General features: G+C 34.1%; 2 protein-coding genes across 3 annotated transcripts; both read right to left on the minus strand.

The window, feature by feature from the left end:
• Nucleotides 1-5,358: 5,358 nt before the first annotated feature.
• LOC131609748 (uncharacterized) lies at nt 5,359-10,891 on the minus strand. Of its 2 annotated transcripts, none has more exons than XM_058881538.1 (13): nt 10,758-10,891; nt 10,442-10,654; nt 9,353-9,963; nt 9,180-9,269; nt 8,814-9,053; nt 7,749-7,970; nt 7,319-7,670; nt 6,906-7,234; nt 6,701-6,810; nt 6,194-6,300; nt 6,028-6,101; nt 5,835-5,931; nt 5,359-5,717 (listed from the first exon to the last, which is right to left on the minus strand). In XM_058881538.1, the coding sequence occupies exons 2-12, from the start codon at nt 10,632-10,634 to the stop codon at nt 5,836-5,838; spliced, it is 2,424 nt and encodes an 807-aa protein (XP_058737521.1). In that variant the 5' UTR covers nt 10,635-10,654; nt 10,758-10,891; the 3' UTR covers nt 5,359-5,717; nt 5,835. The 2 variants fall into 2 exon arrangements, with proteins under 2 accessions (XP_058737521.1, XP_058737520.1); XM_058881537.1 differs by having other exon boundaries at nt 9,353-9,966.
• A 4,071-nt stretch (nt 10,892-14,962) lies between these two features.
• LOC131612201 (2-dehydro-3-deoxyphosphooctonate aldolase-like) lies at nt 14,963-19,845 on the minus strand. The gene is made up of 14 exons (XM_058884010.1): nt 19,628-19,845; nt 19,413-19,510; nt 19,138-19,234; nt 18,945-19,010; nt 16,976-17,035; nt 16,790-16,864; nt 16,582-16,666; nt 16,281-16,339; nt 16,136-16,180; nt 15,963-16,061; nt 15,761-15,808; nt 15,613-15,660; nt 15,410-15,474; nt 14,963-15,198 (listed from the first exon to the last, which is right to left on the minus strand). Exons 1-13 carry the CDS (start codon nt 19,661-19,663, stop codon nt 15,418-15,420), a joined length of 873 nt encoding a protein of 290 aa, XP_058739993.1. The 5' UTR covers nt 19,664-19,845; the 3' UTR covers nt 14,963-15,198; nt 15,410-15,417.
• Between the last annotated feature and the right edge of the window lie 470 nt (nt 19,846-20,315).

Here is a 20,315-nt window from a genome sequence, read left to right on the forward strand (position 1 = left end):
GATCGGAATTTTCTTTGATGTGACCATGGGATGACATGATCAAACGGGGACGACTTACCTTAGTCTAGCTTTTTGATTGGTGACTTTATCCTTGGGTTTATTCTAAGATAGTAGGGACCGTCTCCATATATGGTCATTCAAAAATAGTGGACAATGCTCGCATAGAGGTGGGCCCATCTTTTGATTAAGAGGTTTCTCATATTGACGGGTAAACGGATCTGTATTCGCTACGACGAGTGCGTTATTCCTTTTTATGAGTGTCGTCTTCAATTTGATTAAAACCCAAGTTACCCTTTATGGCTTTCGAGGAGGGCTTCTTAAACCACAGAGCTATTGCTAAATTGATGAACTCTTTTGCCACCTGCAAAGAACCTGAGCAGAACAAGTAGTAGGAGAGCCAAAGGGTTAAGAAAATAACATGTTCTATGTTGAAGACTTCTGGATTATTTTTGTCATGATGGTCGAGAATATATTGTGTTAAGTCAACATTCTCGAAGTTGAATTCAATATAAGTTGGCAAAGAAGGGTCGAAAGTTTCACGTGAAAAGCCATTTATGGCAGCTACGTCGAACAAAGTCGACGTCATCATCCTTTAAGGGAGATGAAAAGTGTTGGTTGAACCTTCCTAAAATAAGATCGACGCATGTAAAATGTAAAAGTTAACCCTGTGAACATTTCTCGATAGTTGGATTACATCGAAAATGTTTAGATTTTTCCATTGCTCTTTTTTTGGCCCTGCACTTTGTCGAGTTATGCCAAATAGTCTTTGTTTCCAGGAGTAGGAGCTGATTGAAAGACTCTTGCAGAACGATCCATGAACTTCAAGTCAACAACACGTTGTTCAAACGCAGAAGGAATAGCTAAAGCAAAACAAGTGAAGAATTCTTGAACTCTTTCTAGGTGTGATTTAGAAGTAGGATGTGGCCCCATAAATGCTAGAATTTTATCAACGATGACAAATGGAATCAACATTAGGGTTTTCCATATGGAAACCTTTGCTTTTTATGTGGATGGTTGAGGAATGTAGCTAAGCCCTTTTGATTTTTATTCTTCTGAAATAACAAGCGCCAAAGGGTTGTTACCAGTATCCATAACATTCGCAAAAGCGGAAATTTTTAGAACGAGTTGAGAAAAATGGCAAAAGGAGAGTTTCTCTGGTTTTTTCGCGAACTGAGAGGAAAAGTTAGTCTTCTAAAACTTGTTGTTTTTGCAGAAAGTATGAAGATGAACTAAAACGCTTACTTATAGCCTTTTTGGTCATCATGACAAATGCCAAATGGCAACACGCGTTTGAAACCCCAACATTTCAGTTCCAATAAATGGGAAAGTTTAGTGGTAACGATTTAAAACCCATGACCTAGGGTTTAGGCGTAATCATTAGAAATTATGATGAATTCTTTGGGAAGTGACAAGATACATAAAGTAGCAATTATGACAGTAATGTCAACAGAAAGGTGCCCACACTGTCAAAAATTATTTAAAACAGAAAAAAAACCACATTTCTCTGTCGATGTGATGCTCTATCGAAAAAGGCAACTTTGGGGGGGGGGGGGAATTGTTACTTTAGAATTTTCGACATGAATTTAAGACAGTGCATAAGGGTCACAGTCCTAAAAGATGGATTTTTATTATTTTTATGTGTGTCAAAAAGGTCTTAGTCGACTTTAGTGATCAGTTCGTACAACTAAGCTTTGTCGAATGGCCCGACAAAAAGTCCATGATTTTGGTCGAATTCCTTTTGCCAGGGAAACTAGAGTCATGTAGGTCTAAGGACTTAGCATAGCCGAGGCAAGAGAAGATGGATAAGGGCAAACGGTTATTCAGGGACACGTGGAAGCTTGCATGACGAAATTTGCGTGGGTTAGAGACATGGAGGATTTTGCTTAGTCGACCGTTGTAGACGATTATTTTAGGATTTTTATATAAGCAATATTTGTTTTTAGTTTTAGGAGTCTGCATTTGTTACTTTCAGAGCCGTCTCAAACTTTTGAGAGGCCTTGTGCAAGAAGTTGAAGTTATCTTCAGTTGAGTCGTGGAAATTTTTCAAAGGGTCCTATTTAAGCATAAATTAGCTATGAAATATATAACCGGAGGCCTTTTTTTCTATAGCTTAAATATGAAAAAGTGTGAGGCCCTGTGCTGTAGGTCGCCTTGCACACCCTCAAAGACGGCCCTGGTTACTTTACAATAGAAACTCAAAGTAATCGTGTCAAAGTGAGAAAAGAGTGAATTCTGGAAGATGCGTGTATGAGTTCCATTTACGAATTTCAAGCAATTTACTTTCGTTTTTACATAAAGCTTTTCCTTCAAGTTTGTTTTTCAATGGTTTTACTTTGCATTTTTCTTTTTAACTTCTTTGCCTAGTTCAGAGATTACAACAGTTGTCAAATCAGTTAATAAGTTAACCTTCACATTACTTCAAATTAACATCAAACTTGTTAAGACTTTAGCACTATGTCCTAGGATTCCCTAGTTGATCCTTCAAGTAACCTTTAATAAGAAATTATATGTTGTTTACCAAAAATCAGGGTAAACAATAATCCAGAAAATCTTAAACACCTTCAACGATTCTCCATCGAAATCCATAAAATCAAAAGGCACAAACTGAACCCAGAATATTAAAAAGTTAAGAACACTAAACATGAACCCAAATAACCAACTTTAAATATAAACCCAAAAAATGATCCATGAACATGAGCACTAATACTCATTGATTTTGAATATAAATATGAAAATAACACACAATCATAAATTGAACCCTAAACATGAAAGAGTTTATAACCATAAACATGAACCCTAATAAAAATGAAAAAGTAAACAACCTTAATAGTGAATCCTAATAAGAAAATCATAAAATAGGTATTAAGTAGTTAATCAAATTGTTGTGAAGAAATCAAGATGGTAGAAGATGTTGCATAAACCTGTTATCGAAAATGGATGAATAATGAGAGAGTTTGTAAAAAGGGAGAAGTTGAATACATAAGTAGAGAAAACAGAAGAGAGAATAGAAAGATAAGAAAGAGTTGAATAGAAGAATGAGAAAGAGAATTGACAAGGGGAGAACATAAAGATAATAAGTGTCTTTATAAGTGAAGAGGAAGAAAGGGGTAAGCAGAAATATAAGACATTGAAGAGATAGAAAAAAGGGGAATAAACGGACATAAGGTAAAATTTTGAAATAATTGGATAGATTTAATTTCATTGTAGAAGTGACATATAGTCCAAATTTAAACTTTATGGTAGAATTTTGGTTGGATGTCAACCAAAAAATAGAAAAATTGCGTAAAATAACAAACTAAAAGTTAAAATTGTAATTCGGTGAATCAACATGTTACTTTTTGAAAAAAATTGAATATAGTTTTCCTCCATTTTGATGTGGTAGCAGATAATGAAAGAAACCAAAGACAACGTATACAAGAATAAGTTTCTTGACTATGAAGAGAAAGAGAACAAAGCTCCTGATTTAGGTGGAACTAAAGTTAAGAGTTAATCTGAAAATTTGAATTTTGGTGTAAATTGAATATGGGAAATTGAATTTCATGCAAACATGCATTTTGAAAAGTCTTGTTACAATTGTGACGTTCTTATCGCCAAAGAACACGGTGAATGACTTTATATTTTGATGTGTTAGTTTTTCTTTTCATTTTTTTTATCAAAAGTCTAATTAAAGTAATAGTATTTTTATTTGGATTTTATTTATAATTTTTTGGATTTTATTTAGTAATTTTGTTGATTTTAATTTAAAATCTTTGTGATTTAGATGAAAGAGTATGAAGTTTTTTTTTAAAAATAAGATTGAAAATAATAAAAAAAAAAACTGATACAAAGAAGAGGGGGACATAAACCAAAACCCTCTCAATGAAAAAAAATATAAAGAAAGAAAGGCAAACCAAGTCTATTCTTTATAAAATTTGTCCGAAAAAAAACTAGGAATTCTACTGTAATTAGGTTCCGTTTGTTTAGGCTTTTTCTTAAAATGATTTTTATAGTGTTACAAAATTTTATGAAAAAAAATTTTGCAAAGAAACTTTTTGTAAAAGCTTCAAATGAAAATTTTATTTGAATAGTTATTCGTGATTTTAGATATTTCATATATTTATGGGAAAAAAATTGGATATCAAAATTTCAAAAAATCACTTAATTTTGAAGCTATTTCAAATAGATTTTCATAAAAATCATTTTTGAAATACAACTGTTTGAAAAAATTGTGATCATGACTAAGTTTTAGTCTTCAATAATCTATGTTTATGTTCTAGAATATCAAAATTAGTATCTCATTTTAGAAAAAACGAATATAAAAAACTTGTAATATTTTGAAAAACGGTTTTGGAAAATATATTTTAAAAAATACAAAGAAAAAAATTCATTTTTTTAAAGCCGAAACAAACAGACCCTAGTGTAATCAGTAATCGTTAGACCTATATTCGCTAGAAAATCTGCACAATTATTACCTTCTACAAAAATATGAGAAGCCACAAAAAAACATATTTTCTGTAATATGTACACAGTTGATCCATCTTGTACGGAGTTGCGAAGAAAAGGAGAAAGGAATCATCTTGTACGGAGTTGTCAAGAAAGGGAGAAAGGAATATTTGGTTAAGAGACTTAAAAATAATATTTATTAAATAAAATGTCAACATAAAATTAAAAATTAAGATAAAGAACTATAGTTTAATTAATTTTTTTATAATCAGAAAACAGTTATTCTTAATATTAAAATATTAACTGTTTCATGAGCTTTACTATTAAATACATACATATCATCCGAATGTTTGTCAAAAGAAAGTGAAATAAAATATGATAGTTAGGTTTTTAACTTTAGGGTTGCTATTTTCATCCGATAAACACTCTAAAGTAAGTCACTCTTATTTTACCAACAAAAAAAAATAGTTAAAAAGTATATTAATTCTTGAGAGAAGGATCCTTCAGTAGGATAGAAAAGAGGTAGTAAAGCATATGATTATTGCAAGAAAAGAGGATTAATTAATTAAAAGAAAAATGACATTTTTCTCTGCATGTAGTGAAAAATTGCCATAAAAAATTCAACTTCCATTTTTAGTATAAACTTTTTTTTGTAGTAACACACACGTTATAAAAGGGCAAGGAGTGAGTGGCTTTCCTAGCATAACTTGCATAAAAATAAAGAGATTGCATTTTCAATTATATAGCAACTTGATAGAAAATCCTGGAGTTAGAAACACTCCAGCAAAAACATCATCAATGCACTACACTTTCTAAGATGCCACTTTCCATATTAGTGCCCAAACAACTGCTATAGAAGTAGGTAGCTCACCAAAGTGCAGGGTATTTCACTCTTGTTCATGATCATTCAACTGGCAAAAAGAAACTAATCCAAAATAACAACAAAAAAACTGCTATTTTTCATTCATTTAATAAAACAACTTTTTTGACAGCAGAAAATAATCCAAATCCCTGGAACTATCATTCACATTACTCCTCCATATGAGAGGCTAACAAACCTAGGTTTAATTACACAACAAATGTTTGGCATTACTCCCCCCTCTTGCAGTTCAAATTGAAGTACTTCAGCTGTCCATCCAGAGAAGAAACAACATTTCGAGGATCGAAATAATCCTTGATTCATGAAAAAATCTCAATCAGTCTATATAACTTTGCAAAGTTCCTTTCTTCCAAAATTTCTGGCATCAGAGCGTCTATAAGCTTCAAGCTTCAAAAAACGCATCCAACAGCAGCCTCTGTTACATTTAAGATATGTTCAGACATATTCACTGGTGACCGAATAGGCAATCTTTGCCTTTCACCAAATAGGGAGAAATAGAGATAGGCAAGGAGTTATTAGATAGATGACTTACATCAATAATAAGACCTAGATCCGCCGCCACCCATGTAACTGCTACTACCGTTCATACCTCTGCTAGAATACATGGACGAATACGAGCTGCCACCAGCCTAAAGCACCAGCAGAATAAATATAAGAAAGTCACAAATATAAAACCATATATATATATTACACTACTGCAAACTGATAAAGGACAGTAACATTACATCACTTCCACGAGATATGTAATCCCCACCATAACTTGATGAGTAGATACCCCCATCACTACCACCAATAGAACCTGAGATGCAAAATACAAGAAAGATTTAAAGACTAAACAATAAAATTCCATCTTCAAAACAATATATCAGATTATTTGCAATAATATATCACCTCTTCCATAACTCATGTCCTGTCGACTGCTATACGCCCCATGTGAGTTTTGAATAGATGTAGAACTTCTACTGCTACTATTATATCCCAAACTAGATCTTCCAAGCCTACCAACCAAAATGCGAGGAGTAAGTTAGCAAAAGGATAACAAATTCGGGTTCGGAGGAATGCATGAACATCATTTGAAGGAAACTCTTAGACCTCTCATTAAGGAAATATGGAAAACTGACTGTTCAAATTTATAACAGTCATTATATTATTAGGAGCAGTTTAGAGCAGTTATTACATTATTAGGAGTAGTTATGTTTTATTAATTATGTGGGTTGTGTTAAGAATTAATAGAGAAAGATAAGGAAGAGTTTACTATCTGGAAATTATTGAGTGGTTAGTGGGAGAGATCCAACTCTGGAACATTTGGGAAGGGGAGAAGCCAAGGTTCTCAAAACTTTGGAGCATAATTATCAAATACCAGAAATTATAGAGAACCAGTTTCTATCAGAAACTAACCTATCACCATAAGTCTCTCTATATTCTGAAACACTGCCTCCATAATCATAGTTTAATCGAGATCTTGATTGGCGAGCATCAACATCAGCATACCGTGGAGGAATATCATCCTGATGATGAAATATAAACAGAATTTCATTTGCTAAAATCAGAACTAAAATAAATAAATAAGACCCTTAAAATGAATGTTCAAAATAGTACTTACTATGGTAGCATAAGGACGCTTTGAGCCAGATAGTGTGTCATAATCACGAGGGCGCCCTTCACGATAACTTAGATGGGAAGGAGGAAGAGGAGGAGGCCTTTCAAGTCTTTGATCAAAGCTGTCATCTAGATGACTCCTCCTTGGTGCAGTACGAGACGCGCTCCTATGCAGATCAGAGTAGCCAGAGTCACGGGCTGGATAATCTCTATAAGATGAACGTCTTTGAGAGGCCACCTGAGAGCCATAATCTGCAGAAACTCTACTTCTTGGAGGTGGTAGATCCACAGGTCGAGCATAATCTCTCTTCATGCTACCTTTTGGATAAGCAGCTGATAACAAGACAGTATCCTATTATATTATCATAAACAAAGACTAATAACAGAAACTCTGTTAGGGTCAAATGTAACCCATACCAGTCAATCTCCTCTCATAGGATCTAGCTGGAGGAGTGGCTGGCCTAGCTCTTACTGGCACTGCTGTGACAGGACGTCTATTTCTCGAACTAGAAGGTCTAACTGATGGAATACTATTTCCAAGTCTTCTCTCAACACGAGCAGATCGACTAGGTGGTCCAAGTCGACTCTGTAGTGTAGGTCGAATCGGTGGTCCAAGTCGACTCCGTAGTGCAAATCGACTCTGCAGTGAAGGTCGACTCCGTGAAGGCCTTGCCGACCTTCCAAGCTTGCGGCCAGAGAAGTCACTACGAGTAACATGTTTACCACGTACTTTCGGAAGAGGTCTGAACAACCTAGCCCTGACTTTTGCCTGAAAGAAACTAGATGCGTTATAAAAAGCTACATTTAGGTGTTGCAAATGTACATCAAATTTAAAAGCCAAACAGACCTTTTTGTTGCCTTCGCCTAACCCTGCACCGGTAATGCTCTCAGCACATTCCACAGCAGCAGCATGCGTGGCAAACGTAACAAATCCATAATTCTTCCTGCGAGCAGTTGGCCTGTTCTTAGCAAGCTCAACTTTTTCAACCTCCCCATATTTCTTAAGAAGACTTCGGACATAATCTTCATCCCATGAAGAAGGCAGTAAATCAATAAATACAGTTTTAACCTGCAATTTAGATGCATTTGATCAGCTACACCAAAAACAAATGGCACAACTTGACCAACCTACAAAGCACCAACACTCTTAGGTTTAGGCGTGTCCATGTGTAACAGAGCCACACTCATACAACATATACTATGTATCATAAGCCTCACATAAGTGTCCCTCAAGTTTTTTCCTCTTTGACATACCTGATACCTGACACAGCTACAGTGAGCATATTTGTTTCTAAGAAAATCAGAAGGAAAAAAAGGCTTTTAAAGGTATAATTATAGTATTTTCATTAGAGATTAGAAAGCTCCCGTATACGCACGTCTTTCCACATACACATATCTTCATCTTCTCCGCTCTTCATCCTATTTCTGACAGTGTATTATATTTTGCAGATTAGCGGAGTGTATATGTCTGTATTTGTGTCGTGCCCGTGAATCATAGTGATCAATAAACGTATGTTATACTTGAGTAATAAAATTAAAAAGCAATGTCCACGGCAAGGATGGAATTTAATTTTGACCAGACATTAAAACTGCTTAGGTTTCATCTTGTGATGCTCATCCAACCTCCAGAATAAACTAGGTTAAATTTGTAGAAATTAATTAAATTAATCAATCTTAAAGTGAACTCACTGTGTAGAATTTTATAAGTAATCAGTAGAAAATTAAACTCGTAATATCACACCAAAAATGAAGACTGCCATAAAAATGAAACCACGACTGAGGTTCGAAGCCAACATAGATGTGTACCAATGGTCCAATTCCCAAATGCTTGAATGAGATCAAAGAATCATGTTTTGCAGGCTATATACATCCGCCCTTGACCAAAGCAAGGAAATGAGATCCAGAAATATACCTGTGCCATAATATCATCCTCCGGGTCATCAAAGGAGTCTGCAAAGGAAACCTCAGCAGGCTTATCAACTCCAAAAACAACATCTTTCTTTTGCAATCGCTTATAGGCTTCCTTAGCATCTGAACGTGATGAAAATTCCAAAAGCGCAAATCCACAGTTTGTTCCCTCATCGTTACCATCTTCTACTAAAGTCAAATCCTTGAAACTTTCAATTTCATAATGTTTCAATTTCTCCTTTAACTGGCATCAGAAGTTTCATTAACAGTTAGACACAAGGGCCTTGAAGGCGGCAAGAAGTAATACTAGTAAGCAAGCATTACTCGGGTTTGAAGGTGGCAAGAAATAGATCCCATAAAAAAGACTTACAGCTTCCTTTTTCCATGTCTTGCAAATGTTATCTAAATAGAGAGTATTACTGTCCTGACATGGAGTGATACCGCATTGTTTGCCATTAATCTGAAATTGTAGTCATGAAAACATATGATTTAATACACTACAAATTGTAAATCTGCTCTAACCATGAGAAGATCAAAGATTACCACTGGATTTTTCAGCTCTGCCAGTGCTCTTTTCACTTGTCCAACAGTTTTGAAACGCAATAATGCAAACCCCTTGTTCCTTTTAGTCTGAGGATTCTTCATTAGCCTGGCTTTAGTAATCTCCCCAACTTTACCGAAAATCTTCCTTAGATCATCCTCCGTTGCATTCTTGTCTAGGCCCCCAACAAATACTTCAAATTCCTTCGGCTTCTGTCTTTCCTTTCTAACTTCACCTTGCTCCTCTTTCTCCCCAACAGCCAGATGCTCGTGCTCGTTCTTCATACCGGCATGATCATCATCATTGCCAGCAGCAGCAGCAGCATCCTCATCATCATCATCATCCTCAACTTCTTCATAAACATACTCAACTTCTTCGCCAGTATCACCATCTTCTTCATCCACAATTTCTTCAAGTTCTTCATCCATAATCTCTTCAAGTTCTTCCTCCACTTCATCTACACCCTCCTGACCATCGTCTTGTTCATTTTCCCTCTCATCATAGTCATCACCAACATACTCGTCAGGATCAGACTCATGATAATTATCCTCCAAATCTAAGTGTTCATCTTTTTCATATTCATCTATGGAGTCCTTAACCTCCTCCCCATTGTCTGCTATAAGATAAATATTTTAAGCCATCCCGATCAAAACACTCTCGACTTTTCCAAAATTATAGTATTTATTAAATTAGGGTAATCCATTTTCCGTAATCAATCCAGAATTACATGATATAAAACACAAACACAAAATAGAGAAAAAAAATAAAGAAATCCGGCGTGGAAGGCGGGCTACCGCACAGGGCCCAAAATGAAAACTTAAGACGGCCCTCGTGGGATTTGTCATGTACAGATTTTCATCACAACTCCATTCACTATCACCATTAGTCTCCCAAAACAATCATTTTAACAAGGCAACTAAAAAAACTCATACCAATAAACAAGTTTTCATAACCCAAGTTCACTTGATAATCATCATTACAGTCTAACATAAGCAAAAAGTAAAAAATTTGATAACCCTAGTTTCACATAACAGCTACAAAATCCACAACAACAAAAAAACCATTGAAAAAATAGAGGAAAAGGGACTTACTTTCCACCGCAGCCAAACCATTAGGCACTGTCTCAACGGGGTTCTCTTCGGCCGCAACATCAGCAACATGATTTTCTTCATGATTATTCACGGGTTCAGGTTCAGGCTCTTGCTTCTGATTCTGAATTGCAGTTTTTGAAGAAAGATTCGCTTTCTTCGCCGCAGCACCTCTTTTCACCACTTTCGGAGGCATTGTTCGCAGTTTTTTTCACCCTAATGGAAGAAACGAGAGTCCCGAACAAAAAGTATAATTCAGATTAGAAAACCCTAAAATAAGAATATGAAATTGCAGAAGATGAGCGAGCATGAATCTTACAATATGGCCTTATTTGATTCGAAATAAAAATTGGAAGCAAACCTAATTCTGAATATGAAAAAAGAGTGAGAAAAAAGGGAATCAATAGCGAAAAGGGGGGATTATATATAAGACCTAAGAGAGAGAACGGCTGAATCAAATATCAAATATGATTAATACAAAAAATATCCTCATAAAAATAAAATACAAAAAATATCCTCATAAAAAATAAAAAATAGAAGGGTTAATATCTATTTACCCTCTGTCATATAGGGTCTTTACGAAAAATTCCCTTGTAAAAAATAGAAATTATATGGATCACCTCAACTTTTAAAAAAAAATTGATTTCACCCTTAGTCAGGTCATATCACTTAAAATGATGATGTGGTGTGGTTTTTATTATTTTTAATTCAGAAATAATGCCACATGTGTTTATTCCCTATTGAAATGTCCAATTTGCCCTTGTACAATCTCAGTAAGCAGAACCACTACTCATTGAATTGTCGCCTGCAACACAACTGAACCATTTATTCACCCAGTTATAACATCATCAATTCACCACACCAAAACAACCTCCACCACTTTGTTGCTCGTCAGAACCGAACTCACCTCTGTCTTCTTCAACAAACTCAACACCGCTTGAAACTAAACTCACTCTCACCATTAGAACACAGAGTCCCTAATACAGAACTGAAAAGTCATGGGTTAAAGAAATTTTGAGTAGAGAAGACACGGAGATAAAAGAGCGAGTGAAGCAGAGAAAGAGTTACTTGAGTGCCTCTGATATCGTCGTGGTTTCGGTTAGAATGTTGAAACGGGCCCAACAACTTCACAACACCTTTATCGTACTTCCTTTGCAGGTTGTTGTTTTTTGTTTCTATTTGAGAGGCGGACGAGAAAGCAGAAGAAGAACATGGGATCGGATTGAGAGATGAGATCGACGGCTAGAAAGACTGAGGCGGAATCCAGAATAGAAGGGATGAAGCGAAAGGAAATCGACGTCGCGAAGATTGATCTGAAGAAGGTGTTGTCGTTCACCGTTTTGTGTTGAACGAAGAAGAGATGATTTCAAACGCAAAAACCCTAATCCCCTTTTGAGTTTTATTTCAAATTTATTTTCTGCTTATTAATTTATTAAATTTGATATTAATTGAGATTTAAGTCTGTTTGTGTTTGAATTAACATGAGAATATGTTGGTTTAGTTTAATTGGATCAAAATCTGAAACTAATTTGATTTGATTTCAAGAACTTAATGAACATGATGGTGAATATAGTATACTTGAGTTTGTGTTATAATTTTTAGAAGGGCGAAGTAGACATTTCAATAAGGAATAAACACATGTGGCAGCTATTCTGAATTAATAATAATGAAAAACCACGCCACATCAGGATTTTAAGTGATGTGGCCTGACTAAGGGTGAAATGCAAATTTTTTTCAAAAGTTCAGGTGATTCATGTGACTTTTTTTTAACAAGGGTTTTTTCGTAAAGGCCCTATATGAGAGGGGGTAAATAGGTATTAAATCCAAAATAAAATAAAATGATAAAAGGAAATTTTTGGTAGTTTATTTAAAACTTTTGTTAATAAAATGTTTGGTAGTTTATTCAAAATTTTCAAAAATATGCATTTTAAAAATTTTGGTAAAAAATAAAAGAGTTTTTACTTAGAATTTTGAAATTTTTCGATAAAAATGCATATATTAAAAAATTGCTGATAAAATTTTTATGATTTTTTATCGGAAATTTCCTGTATTTTTTTTTTAATTTTTGGTATAGTTTTGAATATTTTAATATGGTTTTGAAATTTTTGATAAAAACTCATGAAAATTGTAAAATTTTCGGTATAGTTTTAAAATTTGTGATAAAAACTCATATTATTTGAAATGTAGTAACTTTAGACACAAGTATAAACACGAGTATTTCTGGTATAGTTTTTAAGATATATTTATCATTTCTTAAATATAAGTTAAAAAATATCTCTCTCCTAAAAAGTTAAAAAATATAAATAATATATATATATATATATATATATATATATATATATATATATATATATATATATATATATATATATATATATATATATATATATATATCATATATAAAATATAAGTTAAAAAATCTCTTTCTTCTACCTTTTAGATTTATATTTAAATAATAAGTTCAAAATTTAAATTTAAATTATAAGTTGAATGTTAAATTTATATAGTTCAAATGGTTTATTAGACTATTAACTTCGTGAACGTTACATAATAAATGAGTTATAAGAATAAATTATGGTGTATTTTGAAATGAGGATAAGTCATCTATTTATATAAGACAATAATGTCTCAAAAAGAAAAATAATGTATGGGCTCTTTAATTCATCTAATCGATTAAGACATAAGATTGATCGATTAGATAGGCCAAATAAAGACGATTTTCAAATATATCGTGTGCAAGTGTGTGGGCGCGCGTGTGCAAGTTTATGTTGATCACTCAGACACAAAATCAAACAAGCTTTCACACTTCCTCTATTTCACAATTTTGAAGCTTCAAATCCTTCTGCTTGATTCATTATTCATCATTGATTTGACACTTTATTTGGATCTTGTCTCTTATAGTGATGATGATTTATATAACTTCTTTTATAGATACTATTATTTGAGGTTGCTAGATTAGAGATCCCCAAGAAATCCACTTACTGTCGTTTGACCTTAGTTATTGTCATCATTGAATCTGACTTAATATATAGATCTCACAAAGAACATTTGCTTCTTCTTGATAGATGAATACTTCACATAATTTTGTTTCACATTTGCTTCTTCTTGATAGATGAATACTTCACATAATTTTGTTTCATATAGTGTTGTCATCACCAAAATTGACGGTTGTAGATAGTTGTATCTACAAGCACATAAATCCACAAGATAAAGAGATAAGTGAATAGAGAAATGCACTAGAGATTTATACAGGTTCAACTTAACCACTTGGCCTATTTGTGTCCCCAAAAATTTTCTCTTAAGAGTTTCCACTAAAATGATTTTGAGCTTTTCACAAAATTTGCCCACGAGCCTTCTTACACCCGAACAAGAGATTTTACACGGGTTGATCTTCAAACCAATCAAAAATTTTAACGGGTTTATCTCACGAACCAAACAAAACTTTTATCATGCTAAGCTCGGGAACCAAACATTTTTTCACAGACTAAACTCAATAACCAAATAGAGAATTTGTCAAGCTAATTTTAAGAACCAAACAGATCTTTTAATAGGTTAAGCTTAAGAATCAAACCGAATTTTTAACAACTTAAGCTCAAGAACCAAACATAGATTTTAACAATTAATCTCAAGAACCAAACGACAATTCTTTCAAGATATTACACAAGAGAAAATACTATATTGAGTAAAATATAATATTAGCACAACATCAATACAACAAAATTCTCACATATATTTTTCACTTTCTCGATACCAAGGCAACTTCAGTGAAAGAATATAAAAAGTAGATTAAGAGAGTAGAATAGAAAGTGAGAAAGAGAGATCTCAAATTTGGATTCTAGTGTAAAATAAAATGAAGAGAAGCCTTTTTTCACAACTTTGGAACTTAACTCCGTTTGCTAGATTCATCGATGATTTGGCACTTCACTTCAATTTGAACTTGACTCTTCTAATTGATAAGGCTTGAGATAACTTTTCAATCGGATGCCACCAACAAAGATTGTTGGACAATTGTCACCAAATGTCATGTAACCCAAAATGTTGTCATCATTGAGGTCGCTTGACATTTGCCCACACAAATAACATCTTGACCATTAACCCATCTTAATAGATATACTTCAAAGAATATCGTTTGACATAAAGCGTTGTCATTATCAAAATCAACACGATCATATGTTACTGGTTAACAAATTTGTTACAGTTTGTCAATGAGTTGTTGGTTAACAAATTTGTTACCATGTTTGTTGGCGGTTCAGTTCATTTGTCGTTTTCAAAATTTGACCTAGGTGATTGTCATTTCATGTATCACTTTTTTTCGCAATTTGATTTTGCGTATTTTGATTTTGCGTTGTAAGTGGTTTGCAAGATTGTACATATGATGCTTTCTAATTTGCTTTCGAATTTTGTTTTCCCTGGATCAAGTTCTATATCCCCCAATCTTTTATATTGTTCCTTTTTATGTGTAATCAATTTAGGGTATTGCAGATCTGTCTGCACCCCATTTACTTAAAAAAAAAAGTTAGCAGATAAACAATAATATACCTAAATATTTTATACTGACATAATTAAGGCTACAAATGATCAGTGGCAAACATACGTTGGTAGAGTCACTACATGGAAAAACACAAGCATGAATCATCAAACAACTTTTTTAGGATAAACCCTCTTATGAGGCACTTGAACTTGTGCCATGAAATGGAGACAGTTTTGCATTCAATCTTAAACAATGCCAGGGAATTATATTTATAACAACTTAACCATACCTGCACAGAGGGAAAAAAACATTAAAACTATAGTGCAAGCATTTATGCCCGAATTTTCAAGATTTCATTTCGAGTCTTCATCAATGGATCCATATTCAACCATATGTTTTTTGAGAGATATTTCATGTTGATGCAAAATATTTGCTTTTAAATCCTTTAGATGGTTTTACGAACATCCTTTCAATTTTGAACAAAGAAAAAGGATTCTTACCATTATTCTTATTCACGAAATGGCGTGAGATCAATGTTAAATGGCCTCTTCCCTTTGCTTACCCTCTACAATTAATCAAGACCGAGTTAAATCAAATATATTTCCACTTATAGCAATATAGAAAATTTCAAATTGATTTTATCTTAACGCTGAAAAGCAAATGTATTTCCACTTATAATCATAAATTTCCAGCAACAACTTACAGAAATAGCTATAAGCTCTTCAAGTAGCTCCTCCAAGTGGCGCAAAGGCTGTCGAATAAGGGGATTTTGTATATATGTCATGTCATTAAACACATGTCGGGGAAATGGTGTTTGAAAATTTGAAGAACTATGATAAGCAACAACTCACCCACTGTGTTGGACCATCTACAGGTGCATTCAGTGGATCATCATGCACCTGAAAACACAAGAAACTTTTCAGAAACTCTTTAAATAGTAGCTATTGGAGTGGCAAGCATGGTGAATATATTTTGGAATTTTACCCTAAGGATGAACTACTTCGGTTAATAACAAAAGTAGCAAATGATAATAGGCCTAACTATTCTTTGTACCTCCATGAAGATCCCATCCACTCCAACGGCAACTGATGTCCTTGCAATGCAAGGTATTAGTTCTCGAAGACCTCCACTTGCAACACCTCCTCCGTCCAACTATAGATGAAACTATCATGTTACTGTGTTTTTATCATATAAACATAGGAATCAACAATATAGATGAAACAAACCTTCTTTCCGGCAGGTTGTTGTAGCGAGTGTGTTATATCAGCTACCTGAGAGAAAATACAATAATTTTGAGTTTTCCAGAAAAAAGAAACTAATCCTCCGGTATGAGATAATCAGAGAGATATTAGAAAAGAAATATTTACTTACAACAGGACAATTGGCTTCTCTCATCCACTCCAGATTACGTGGATCAACAATCAAATCATCTATTTCAAAAGGGAAAATAATTTAATCAATCAGAAAAACAAAGGGAAATCGATTTCATGATTCTCATTTTAAGGCAAAGTTCAACCTCAGATACATAAGAAGGTTTGTTCTGAGTTGGGACAGAGAAGTAACTAGCATAACTTAAGGCTTTTTCTTAGTTAAAACACATCATGCAATACTGCAAAGAGGTTCAGAAGTCGAAAACATGCAGAAGACCTCAAAAAAGATGTTATCAACTCACTGTAGCCAAACATTGTTCCTCTCTCACAAACCATCACATTAGGATTTCCAGCTAACCGGACCTTTTCTGCTGAATTTGCCATGACCTATATGAATGAAGATTAAGAATCATAAAGTAATAATGCTAAAAACAGGGAACACTCATTCTGAAGCTTAAGTTATTGTTAATAATTCATAAATTTGTAAGGAATGAAATTGGAAATACTAACAGAAGGAGCGCAGAATTGGCCCTTTTTGATATTGATAATCTTCCCAGTTTTGGCTGCTGCAACTAGAAGATCTGTCTGCCATTAGAAGAAAAATAAACGAAACAGATGATGTTGGCACATATATAAAATTTGATAGTGAATGATACAACAACGATAATATTGAAATTGAATATGAAAAATATTTACTTGGCGACATAAGAATGCTGGAATTTGAATGATATCTGCAACTCTGCCAACTGGTTCACACTGGCCAAAGAAAAGATAAACGTGTTAAAGGAAGATCAGGAGTTAGAATTGGAAATACTATTGCCGCACCCCCCATGTAGGTATTTGTTGGAAAAATCTATTCAACCATTTAATATGAAATTATCAATTAAGATGTGTACTAACCACTGTGGTTGTTTAAATTCAAATAGGTATAAGCCAATTGTGAAGGAAAATATTCAGTTTTTGTATTCAATCAAACCCGTCCTTACAAAACTAACTTGTAAGGTGAGGAGTGTCTGTCTTTATAAACTTTATTCATGTCTTATCTCTAAGCAATGTGAGCTTTCGGTTTATTCTAACAGAAAATATAAGCGACGATAAGATAACCAAGCCAACACTTTAAATAACTGTAAACCAATAGTTTATTCAAGCAAAGTCTGATAGGGAACTGCGTAGATGGGTGCTAAAACAGAAGCTTACTTCATCCTCTGTGTCTGCTTTGCACAATTTCACAAAAGAATTCTTTATATATAGACAGTGATACTTCCGGAGTTGGGGTTGGTGCAATTATGGTACAGCAAGGCAAGCCAGCGGCCTATTTCAGTAAAGCATTGAGATAGAGAAACTTGGCCAAGTTGACTTATGAGAAAGAATTTATGGCGATGGCGTAGAGGCTAGCTATCCAACATTGGTGTCCTTACCTCTTAGGGAGAAAATTTACTGTATGCACTGACCATAAAAGATTGAAACAACTCACACAAGCTATTACTCTGGACCGGCGGAAATGGGCAGCAAAGCTGCTGGAATACCGTTTTGGTATTGTATATGTATACAAGCCAGGCTTGGAGAACAAAGGAGCTGATGCCCTATCAAGAGTGTACAAAGGAGCGGAAATACGTGCAGTGATTCCAAACCAGTCAGGGAGGGAAGTCAAAACATTATCGTTGAGGCTCAGTGAGATGTCAAGTTAATTCGCATCATTCAGGCTATGAAGGATCAGGAAACACACAAAGGGTTCAGCTACAAAGAGGGGGTACTATAGTTCAAAGGAAGGATAGTGATGCAAGGAGGCTGTTCTGTTCAGAAAATCACGGTTCAGTGGAAAGGACAGAGTGCAGAAGATGCAACCTGGGAGAATAAACTCAACATTCAAGGACAATTTCCTTAGCTACGACTTGAGGACAAGTCTGTTTCTCTATGTGGAGGTATTGAAAGGGAATTGGGCCTAGATGGAGGTGCTGATGTTAAATCCAGGATGCGAAAGATGTATGCGAGGAAGAGCACGGAAAGCAAAGAGAATAATGAGCTGACATATGTTGTAACTGAATGAGCCCGAGTTGTGGGAGTGTGCCTTATCTAAAGGGTGGAGAGCGAGGAGAAATGGTATCCAGAAGTTAGTTGCTGGTTGTTTGAGTAGAGAGCTCTAGATTCTCTGTAGGAGCATTGCTCTGGGCAACATAGGAACTTCCATTCCTAGCCGAGTTCTTTCATCATTGAATAATACAACATTCCTATCATTTGTGAGTTCTTTTTTATGTGATTATCACTTTTTCCATTAAAATCCCTTCCTAGTTATTGTTCCTATATAGATGGATTCCTTTGGTTATGAGTCATCTACTCAGTACTTACATGCATGCGAGGGAAAAACAAATAAGTATTTAATAAAATCTAGGTATCAATTATTTCACAATTCCATTTGTCTAAGCATGACTTAAAGAAAACCTTGTCCAACTTTCTTCATTTAAAATCAACAAAAACGTAATGATATCCCTTCAACAACGGATAATTATTTAAAACCAAACTAGTCTGATTGGTAAGCCAAAAATACTACTTTATTATGGGAGTCTTGACAAGGAAAACAATGCTACTGCATATGAATTCTACAAAACAGACACACAAAATGTGAAACCAACAATCTTATATTTTGGAAAAGTAAAATGACTTTTACCTGGCTGGCCTCATGCACATCTGTCACTATAGGGAGGTCATAAGCTATTTTAACCTTCTCAAGTATCTGATGGGAAAAAAAGCAAAATTAAGGAAGAAAATTCATTTAACAAGAGAGTTTTATCTCGTGCAAAATTTTGTGATTTAGACATGATTAAGTAATGTGATGGAAATTAAGTATTAGAAATATGAACCTTCAATCCCTCAACCATCCCCGGGCCACGAAATGATTTCGAAGAAGTCCGGTTAGCTTTGTCAAAGCTTGATTTGAAAACCAACGGAATTCCAAATCTGAAAGATAAATATATGTACCCAACATCATGTTACTATCATATCTACTGACCATTCTACTTTACAAGTTAATTCACATTACCATGCAACCTTATACTTTTTCATATTAAAGACTACTACATCTCAACTCAAATAGTTATCATAAAAATTCTACACTAATAATGTAGAAATAACATACTTAGATGAAATAGTCTTGATGTGTTTAGCCATTCGCATAATGTGCTCTTCTGATTCAATCACATTGGGACCTGCTAACAGGAAAAACGGGTCTGCAGCCTAATGGATTCAAACAAACACAACCCATCAGATGTAAAAACCAAAAAAATCACATTTTGACTAAGACCCACTAAATTTCACATTCCAAGAACTCATAATCAGAAAGAAATCACGAACCTTGAGCTGGTTATACAGCAACACCGATGGATCCATTTTTGGTGAAAACGAATCTGGAAATGAAGGGAATGAGTGGTTTGGTTGATTGATGGTGTTGATAACGATGGAATCAGAAGATGGGAAGGAAGGTATATGTTGCTAAATAATTGTCGGTGACTGGTTCATTCAGTACTAGTGTGAAAATATTGGTCTCGTTGTGAATTGTAAAGAGGAAGATGCTATCAAGCTTTTTTTTTCACTTTTAGTGACACTTTTCATTTTTTTAATAATAATAATAATAATAATAATAATAATAATAATAATAATAATAATAATAATAATAATAATAATAATAATAATAATAATAATAATAATAATAATAATAATAATAATAATAATAATAATAATAATCAATAAAATTTTAATACAAAATATGAAATTGTTTTTTCCATAATCTTTTTTAGTTGATTGTGTTATGCACCTTGTTGCAGAAAATATGGCAGGCCAGGAACGTTTTAGGGTCTGTTTGGTTGGGAGTAGATGGAGGGGAGGAGAGAGGATATTTATAAAAATATGTGTTTGGTTATTTTTTACAAGGGGAGGAGAGAGGAGGGGAGAGGAGGGGAGCAAAATCCCTCCTAGACTCACTTTTTGCTCCCCTCCAAATTGGAGGGATTTGGAAGGGAGGAAAGATTTAGTAATCATAATT

This window comes from Vicia villosa, linkage group LG6 (assembly GCF_029867415.1).
Source record: "Vicia villosa cultivar HV-30 ecotype Madison, WI linkage group LG6, Vvil1.0, whole genome shotgun sequence".
NCBI lineage: Eukaryota > Viridiplantae > Streptophyta > Magnoliopsida > Fabales > Fabaceae > Vicia > Vicia villosa.

Bases quoted from the DNA above. Each gene is read 5' to 3' on its own strand.
- LOC131609748 (XM_058881537.1), bottom strand. From the start codon at position 10,634: ATGCCTCCGAAAGTGGTGAAAAGAGGTGCTGCGGCGAAGAAAGCGAAT. The intron at 6,102-6,193 runs GTGATATATTAT...TTTGCATCTCAG, and splicing joins GGACATGAGTTATGGAAGAG to GTTCTATTGGTGGTAGTGAT. The intron at 5,932-6,027 runs GTAATGTTACTG...CTGGTGCTTTAG, and splicing joins ACATATCTCGTGGAAGTGAT to GCTGGTGGCAGCTCGTATTC.
- LOC131612201 (XM_058884010.1), bottom strand. From the start codon at position 19,663: ATGGATCCATCGGTGTTGCTGTATAACCAGCTCAAG. The intron at 16,340-16,581 runs GTGAGTTGATAA...CTTTTGAAATAG, and splicing joins AGGAACAATGTTTGGCTACA to ATGATTTGATTGTTGATCCA. The intron at 16,062-16,135 runs GTTTGTTTCATC...TTTCATCTATAG, and splicing joins AACAACCTGCCGGAAAGAAG to TTGGACGGAGGAGGTGTTGC.